The 8,441-nt window shown below is 53.3% G+C and overlaps 1 protein-coding gene across 1 annotated transcript; it reads left to right on the top strand.

The window, feature by feature from the left end:
• Positions 1–521: 521 nt before the first annotated feature.
• Positions 522–4,998, top strand: FZD5 (frizzled class receptor 5). Its single transcript, XM_090044851.1, has one exon. The coding sequence runs from the start codon at positions 605–607 to the stop codon at positions 2,294–2,296; it is 1,692 nt and encodes a 563-aa protein (XP_089900977.1). The 5' UTR covers positions 522–604; the 3' UTR covers positions 2,297–4,998.
• The last annotated feature ends 3,443 nt before the right edge of the window (positions 4,999–8,441 follow it).

Here is an 8,441-nt window from a genome sequence, read left to right as displayed (position 1 = left end):
GTCCCGGCGAGTGGCGGGGCAGTGATAAAATGTGGGGGGAAGAGCGAGAGCTGAAGAAAAGGGTTTTCAAAAGCGTCCCTCCATCCCACGGTGTTTCACAGCAGAGGTAGATGGCAAAGGCAGCCGGCCATGCTGTTCCCGAGCAGGTATTTCAAGGCAATGGCTAAGAAACCAGCCCGCTCCACCGGGCTGGGCGGCGCGGAGCGGACGCCTGCCCTTCTGCTCCGCCGGGCTGCGGTATTTGCCCCTCTGCCGCTGCCGGGACAGCAGAGCGCGCCCGCAGGCGGCTACAAACACCCCGGAGGGAAAAAACAACCAGAGGAAAAGCCGCGAGGAAGGGGCGCGACGCCGGGCCGCCGCCCCCGCTCCCCCGGCTCCGCGGGACGCGCGTCCCCGCCCGGGCCGCGGCCCCAGCGCCTCCCTGAGGCGGGGCGGGGCGGGGCCGGGGGCGGGCCCGGGGGCGGGGCGGGGGGCCGGGCATTAGAGCGCAGGTGGCGGCGCTGCCCGCACTCTGCCCGCTGCAGCAGCGGCCCCGGCGGGCGGCTCGGGGCCGGCTGTGGGCGCCCCGCGGGGCCATGCGGCGGGCGCGGGGCGGCGGGCTGCCATGAGGAGCCGGAGCCGGCCCGGGGGCATGGGCGGCGGGGCGCGGAGCCTGGTGCTGGCGCTGCTGGCGGCGCTGGCCGGGCGGGCGGCGGGCGCGTCCAAGGCGCCGGTGTGCCAGGAGATCACGGTGCCCATGTGCAAGGGCATCGGCTACAACCTGACCTACATGCCCAACCAGTTCAACCACGACACGCAGGACGAGGCGGGGCTGGAGGTGCACCAGTTCTGGCCGCTGGTGGAGATCCAGTGCTCGCCGGACCTGCGCTTCTTCCTGTGCAGCGTCTACACGCCCATCTGCCTGCCGGACTACAGCAAGCCGCTGCCGCCCTGCCGCTCCGTGTGCGAGCGCGCCAAGGCGGGCTGCTCGCCGCTCATGCGGCAGTACGGCTTCGCCTGGCCCGAGCGCATGAGCTGCGAGCGCCTGCCCGTGCTGGGCGACTCGGAGGCGCTGTGCATGGGCTACAACCGCAGCGAGGCCACCACGCTGCCGCCCTTCTTCGCGCAGCCCACGCCGCCCGAGCCGGCGCTGCCCGCGCCCTGCGCCCGCGCCTGCCGCTGCCGGGAGCCCTTCGTGCCCATCGCGCCCGAGTCGCACCCGCTCTACAACCGCGCCCGCGCCGGGCAGGTGCCCAACTGCGCCGTGCCCTGCTTCCAGCCCTACTTCAGCGCCGACGAGCGCACCTTCGCCGCCTTCTGGATCGGGCTCTGGGCCATCCTCTGCTTCCTCTCCACCGCCGCCACCGTGGCCACCTTCCTCATCGACATGGAGCGCTTCCAGTACCCCGAGCGCCCCATCATCTTCCTGTCCGCCTGCTACCTGCTGGTGTCGGCCGGCTACCTGGTGCGCCTGGTGGCCGGGCACGCCCGCGTGGCCTGCAGCGCCGACTCGCGCCACGTGCAGTACGAGACCACGGGCCCCGCGCTCTGCACGCTGGTCTTCCTGCTCGTCTACTTCTTCGGCATGGCCAGCTCCATCTGGTGGGTCATCCTCTCGCTCACCTGGTTCCTGGCGGCCGGCATGAAGTGGGGCAACGAGGCCATCGCCAGCTACTCGCCCTACTTCCACCTGGCCGCCTGGCTGCTGCCCAGCGCCAAGGCCATCGCCGTGCTGGCGCTGGGCTCAGTGGACGGCGACCCGGTGGCCGGCATCTGCTACGTGGGCAACCAGAGCGTGGACAACCTGCGCGGCTTCGTGCTGGCGCCCCTCGTGCTTTACCTGCTCACCGGCAGCCTCTTCCTGCTGGCCGGCTTCGTGTCGCTCTTCCGCATCCGCAGCGTGATCAAGCAGGGCGGCACCAAGACAGACAAGCTGGAGAAGCTCATGATCCGCATTGGTGTCTTCAGCCTGCTCTACACTGTGCCCGCCGCTGCCGTCGTGGCCTGCCACGTCTACGAGCAGCACTCGCGGGAGCGCTGGGAGCGTGCCCATGCCTGCGCCTGCCCCGGCGAGCCGCCTCCCGCCAAGCCTGACTATGCTGTCTTCATGCTCAAGTACTTCATGGGCCTGGCTGTGGGCATCACGTCCGGTGTCTGGATCTGGTCGGGGAAGACTCTGGAGTCCTGGCGTCGCTTCTCGGGCCAGTGTTGCCGCAGCACCAAGCCCGGTGGGGCGGCCCTGGACAGCACGGTGCTGGCAGCCAGGGCGGGCGCTGCTGCTGCCTACCACAAGCAGGTGCCCTTGTCGCACGTGTGAGCCGCTGGCATTGGGGCACCCGCTGCTCAGCAAGGCCAGGAGGGCAGGAGCGGGGCAGGCAGCGCGGCGGGGTCTGCCCAGGGCTGCACGCTCCTTTCTCCTCGGGGTTGCCTATCTCCCCAGCCCTGGCTGCCTCCTGCCAGTGGCAATCCCTCTGGGCCGCTCGCTCCCCTCCCCACAGTGGGAGCACCTCACTCCTGAGCACCCACCTTGACCGCCCCACAGGCCATGCTGGGGTGTCCCAGAGGCAGCCGGGGGAGCCTGGCCTGTGCATGTGGCTGAGGGACAGGAGGCCTGCAAGGCTCTTTCTGTGCGGGCACTAGCCTGAGGGGGAGCAGGGCTGGTAGGCTTTTACTTTAGCCGGGTTGGTTCTTGTTTTGCACCTCCCCCAGCCACGCTGCTGTCCCAGGGGTGGTAGCACCACTCTTCCCCCCTGCAGGCACTTCCCCTCCCTGAGAGACATTAGCTGTGCTCGCAGACGCTCTTGGTCTGTAGCCGCCACTGCCCTGCCTTTGGACTGACGCAGCTAACTACCTCTCTCAGCCCTGGCCCCCATCAGAGCTGTGCTCCTGCTGCCCACATCATTGTTGGGTTTTTTGCCCCTGCTCCCAGCTCTCTCCTTCGGGCTCATCTGGGATCTCACAGCTTCCCAAAGGGCTGGTTGTGCTAGCGGGGACCCACCCAGGAAGGGGCAGTCTGGCAGCTCCATCCTGCACTCCCTGGAAGTGGGAAGGCGGCTGGGGAGATGAATGGGATTTGTCATTTTCTCTCCAGTCTGGGGAAGGGAGGAAAAGTCTGAACAGGAGGGGAAGGGAGGGCAGAGCAGGGTGGGAGTGCAGAGGTTACACGCCCTCTTTGCTGTAGAAGACAGGTCCGCAGGGAACGCACAGGGTGACTCAAGAGGAAAGGAGCGGAGGGGATCTGTAAAGCCCAAGGCAAAGCAGCAGGACATAAATGCATGGGACCGCTTTCCTGGGCCTGGCCGTGGCTGCTTTCCTGCACCTGCGAAGTCTGTGCTGTGGGCTGCTGCAGCACTCCCCCTCCAGCATCCCAGGACAGCACTATTTCTCCCCCTCTTAAACCTCCTTGTTTTGCAGTGGCCAGCATCTCTCACTACCCAGGGTAAATGCTGAAGAGACTTAGCTGAGGCTGCTACCTAGCTGGGAGCACTCAGTCCCTGGTGGCCAGTGTTGGCAGCCAGAGGCTGTTTACAAGTTATGAGGCTGCAGGTTATATGCGCGCCTTGCATAAGAGGGGGTATATCACTTACCTACATGGCACAGCATCAAGTGCTACAGTAATAACCAAGCAAATACAGCAAGCAGTTTGTGGGTGGGTCACTTGCCAGAGAGATGCATGCAATACTGGCCGCACTGCACGCAGGCAAGCTCTGCATGTGGGGACCTGTCAAAGTAGTGTCCTTTCTTAAACTACAACTCTGCGTAGAGGCCTTTTCACTTTTGTGCCCAACAAAAGGAGCTGTGGCAAGGGGGCAAAAGCTCATAAAAAGCTAGGGTCTCTCTCCATCCTCAACCTGTGCATATCCCCTCAGAACTCAGTTTAGGTCTGTCTACACTACCTCAGGTGATCACCCCAACACGGGACAGAGAGCCACTGCTTGGGCAACCCCTCCCAAAGGGACTGCAGAACTTAAAAGCTGCCCCCTCACTTTGAGGAAAAAAGCAGGGGAGGTGAACCATGGCAGCAGTACCCAAAAGAGCTCCAGGCCTTGTTTGTGGGTGTGTGCATGCACACAAATGAGAAAGTAGGAACAGGCAGGCAGGCAACTTAGCTCACCGCCCTTGTCATCTGCTCTTCAATAACAGGCTCCTAGTAGCTTTGTGACAGACTTCATTTAGTCCAGCATGCTATATAGTATTTCTCCCTGGATGAACTTCACCAGGCTCTGTTACAAACTGTATATAGTTGTAGTATTGGATCCATTTTGTAAATAGGACAGATTTTGTGAACTTTGATACGGGTTTGGTACTGGTGTAGTCAATGAGGCAGCTTTGGCACAGATCCACTAAGCAGTAGAGTCGTGTAGTCCAGGGCGTTAAATAACGTTATACTGACTGCATCCCCCTCCAGGAATACTCATCTCTCTTTAGTGCCTTTTGTAGATACAGTTCAGCACACCTCATGCAATAAATGAACAAAACCATGTCAAAAGTTCTCTCTTTCTCCCACTCTTTCCATGTGTGTATATAATTGACCCTGTCTAACCTTTAAAAACCCATCATCAGCTACAAACTGCCAACTCTACTGGGGGGCTGTGGAGGGAAACAAGTATGATTTCAGCTGTGGTCCAATGACAGGTTGGTAGTGCAGGCAGTCAAAAAAGCCCAAACACTGCATTTGGGGCTGGATTCTAGGTTCCTCAGAATTGGAGCCTGTCACACCACAAACCACCACAACAGAAAAGGAAGTGGAAAAGTGCAGCTATTTTTGTGCCCTGTATAATAGCATAGGCAAGGTGTTGAGTCCTCAGCTACTTCTAGTGCTGACACTGCTCAACTTTTTAAAAAAAAAACAAATAACTATGTATTATATTTTGTGAACAGTTGAAGAAAATGAAATTTTATTCAAAGAAAAAGTATGAAGATTAGTTATTTATGAGAAAACAAAGAAATGTCTATTTTTGTTTGTCTCTTTGTTCCTAATCCTGGTAGAGCAAAATAAAAATAAGGGAGGAAATGAGACCAATCTGGCTGAATGTGTGTTTTCTCTTTCCTACTGCTTTCCCTACACTGCCGGGAGTAGCTGTAAGTCTATTAGAAAGGGCCGGTTAGCTGCATCTACATGTTCATTCATGCACTGTAATTACAGCACATAAGGTAGTACCTGTAATTACAGGTACTACCATAATGCGCCATAATTGGTGCTACTGTGCATTAGTGCCAGAGCACTTTTTTTGGTGATGCTAATGTGCAGTTGACTATTATTCTACTGTGCATTAGCACAGGGTTTGCCTACTGTGCTAATACATAGTTGAATTAGTCTACTCAGCTTGTAGATGCACCCTCCATGTAGAATATGGGCGCATTGCTTAGTTGAGTGGGTCCCTGTTTCCAAGCTCAAGGCACTGCATATTCCCCAGAAGGAAACAAGAAGTGGTACAGATCCTTGCAGGAAAAGTATAATAGAAACAGGCCATGGGGAAACTCAGGGCTGGTCTGATTAAAAAAAAACAAAAACCATTTTTAAGTAATAGTAAGTAGAACAGAAGCTACTGTGAAGCAAATCCATGGCCCTGGGCTTGCATCTGTAACTGCACCTATAGAATGAAGGAGGCTGATGTGCAAAAATCACAGTCCACTGTTAGTACATGGGCCCTAAAACAATTTGGAGCAGGCTCGCCTTATCACTGGGCAAAGAGCTGCAGAACAGTCCTCTGATACTTACCAGCCTGACATCTCTCAGGCAACTGGGTTAGGGTACTCTGTGGTCTCAGGCCCATTCCTGATTTGCTGTATGGCCTCTTGGCAGCTTACAGATACAAAGCCTGAACATTTTCCAAACCTTGAAGGGAGCTTCAAATATTCCAAAAGATTCGAAGTATGAAACTACCCCAGCATGTGGGAAACACTTTAAATAGGGAGGCAAGGCATTAAAACTTACTCACTTGTGATTATCTAGATCCATCGAGCAGGTGCCTACACGTTTAACAAGTTGGCAAGATTTATCTAGGACAAAAAGTAGAACCAACAGAACAGACACACTGACCCAATATGGTTCTGGGGCCCCAGCCCACAGTTACCCATCCTCCTATGGCTCACTGGCAAGGAGTCAATCCTATCATGTGCCAAGAGCCACAACTCCCACTGGGGATAGAGGGCAAGCAGTGCCTCTCAGGACAGGGTCTTTTATAATATAGGAAGTGACAGTGTGCCCTTGGTTCCTTTTAAATGCTAGCTTTCTGCATGAAAGGTGAGGATTAGAACAGTTCCCCTGCTCAGGCCTTGGAGGTCTCAAGCTGTTCACACAGCATTAGAGCCTGTATTAAGACTGAAAAGTCTCCAGGTGCCAAGAGCTGGACCCAGAGTTAGTCACCAGCATGGAAACTGCTTCTTGTAAGTAGTAAGGTGCTGATCATATGGGGTAGACAGTCCCACCCCACTGTACTGTATTGGAAAGTTCTGTGCCACGATTAAGTGATCCCTGTTTGCCACTGTGTATCCCACCCATCACCGTATTTATTCAGGCTCGTTTCAGCAAATTGCTTTCTTCCCTTCTCTTGCATTGCACCAGTCACAGACAGGACTTGAGAACTGTCATGACCCATGCTGTATATAATAGCAGCTGCTTTAGACAGCCCTGCTTGGCATGGGTTGGTTGTGTCCCCATTTTCTAAAGAGTAAACATATTGCACTTGAGCTCCCCCCTCAGTTGCATTTCTGTCCAGAAATGCCTACTTGGTTCTTAACATTCCTATTCTCACCCAGAAAAGATGCACTTTAAGAATGGAGTAAATGTCAAGATCATGTCCCTTTACCTGCAAAAGCCACTTTTAAAGTAGTTCTCATACGGAATGGCCTTAGAAACTAAACAGTTCTTTGTATACACAGGAAAAAACTGTACTTGTAGCAAGTTTGTGCCCTCTGGATTCAACTAGCATCATATCAATGAATGGTTGGCATGGTACTGATCTCCACCCCACACCACCTACTTGTGGACAGGTGTTGTGTTTACTCTAGATAGCCTGCAATGAGGCAAGCACATACCTGGGCAGCTTGCTGCCCGCTAAAGAGTGCTGCCATAGCTAGGAAGTTGACTCATAGCGCATCTTGTTACAAATCAAAGTATACAACTGTTGATTTCAGCATTTAGTTAAACTTTACCCAGTGCACGTTACAGCCTGCAAAAGAGGTAAGGAAAGATAAACTTGTCTTTTCAGGAACAGTAACATTTAGAAACAGAGGGTATTTCCAAACCATGGCTTTGAATAAAATTTCCTTTCAAGTCTCCTGTTTGGAAACAAAAGTAGTTGCTATTCACCATCTAAGGAGTAATGAATGATGAGAAAGGACCCATTTTTGGGCACACCTAGAGGAAGCACATGGAAGACATTCTCCTGAAGTACATACCAAGCAGGGCTCTTGTACCCTTTCAATGGATGCAACATCATTTTTACCTTTTTGTTATTTTACATTAAAGATACAAAAAAATAAATAAACCGGTTCTCAAGAGCAGATTTCTAGTTTTGCCTTTCTTGTTTCTGGGTGGAAGGAGGCACCACTGAACAGGAACCAAATTCCTACTTAAGGTGCATCAGTGTCTTTAGTTTCTTCCTATTATTTAACTGTTGAATTGATCAAAATGCCTTAAGATGCTCTGGCTGCAGCCTTGTTACAGCATCATCCTACTTCTCCCATTAACCACAGAATATTCTTATAAAAAGTAGGCTGGGAAATCTATCCCAGGCCATTATACATCGGGAAGCAACATAAAGATCACACCTTATTTCCATTTCAACTGTTCTTGGTAACCTTTAAAATACCAAAATATCCAGCAATGGGTCAGGAGATCCCATCATCTGAAATACGGTTGTCTCTCTGGTTAAATGAAAGAGACTGGAATGCTCAGTTGAAACGGATGCAGAGAAACTGCTGAAAGAAAAAAGTTGTATAAGCTTGTACCATCTCTCTTAAGACACTGAATTCACACACAAGATAATTTTTACAGAACCAAATTGCACCTGCAGTGCTTGGTTACTAAGGCCCAAAGGAAACATGGCAGAATTTTGGGTGGGGGAGCAGACAGGGATGTCTACAATACGGCAAATACCGTTAGCCAACCTGAGCAATGCTTTCAAGTTGGCTAAAGATAGTAATGCACTGATAAACCATTTCATTATGAAGGTAACAAACTCTTAGCATTTTAATCTTTTGTCTGTTTTGTCACAAAATGGGTCTCAGACGTGATACAATGTTGCAGCACTGCATACTGCATTGCTTTAAGCAGCAATTCTTGGTACCTCAGATGCCCTAGATCACAGTACTTGCTGATGTTAATCAGCTTTGGTAAGTCTGATACATTCCTAAGCTTCTTATAGGCAACTACACTAGCTGAACACCGGCAACAGTTGGTAGCACATCCTCTATGAAAGCAGGTTCAGATCACTTCAGATCAGGTTCTCTTGTGA

This window comes from Crocodylus siamensis, chromosome 4 (assembly GCF_052110815.1).
Source record: "Crocodylus siamensis isolate JL-2025a chromosome 4, ASM5211081v1, whole genome shotgun sequence".
Classification (NCBI taxonomy): domain Eukaryota; kingdom Metazoa; phylum Chordata; order Crocodylia; family Crocodylidae; genus Crocodylus; species Crocodylus siamensis.
The sequence above is the reverse complement of the archived record's forward strand: the minus strand, read 5'-3'. Positions and strand labels throughout refer to the sequence as shown.

Excerpts from the sequence above, each read along its gene's own strand:
- FZD5 (XM_090044851.1), top strand. The coding sequence starts at position 605 with ATGAGGAGCCGGAGCCGGCCCGGGGGCATGGGCGGCGGGGCGCGGAGC.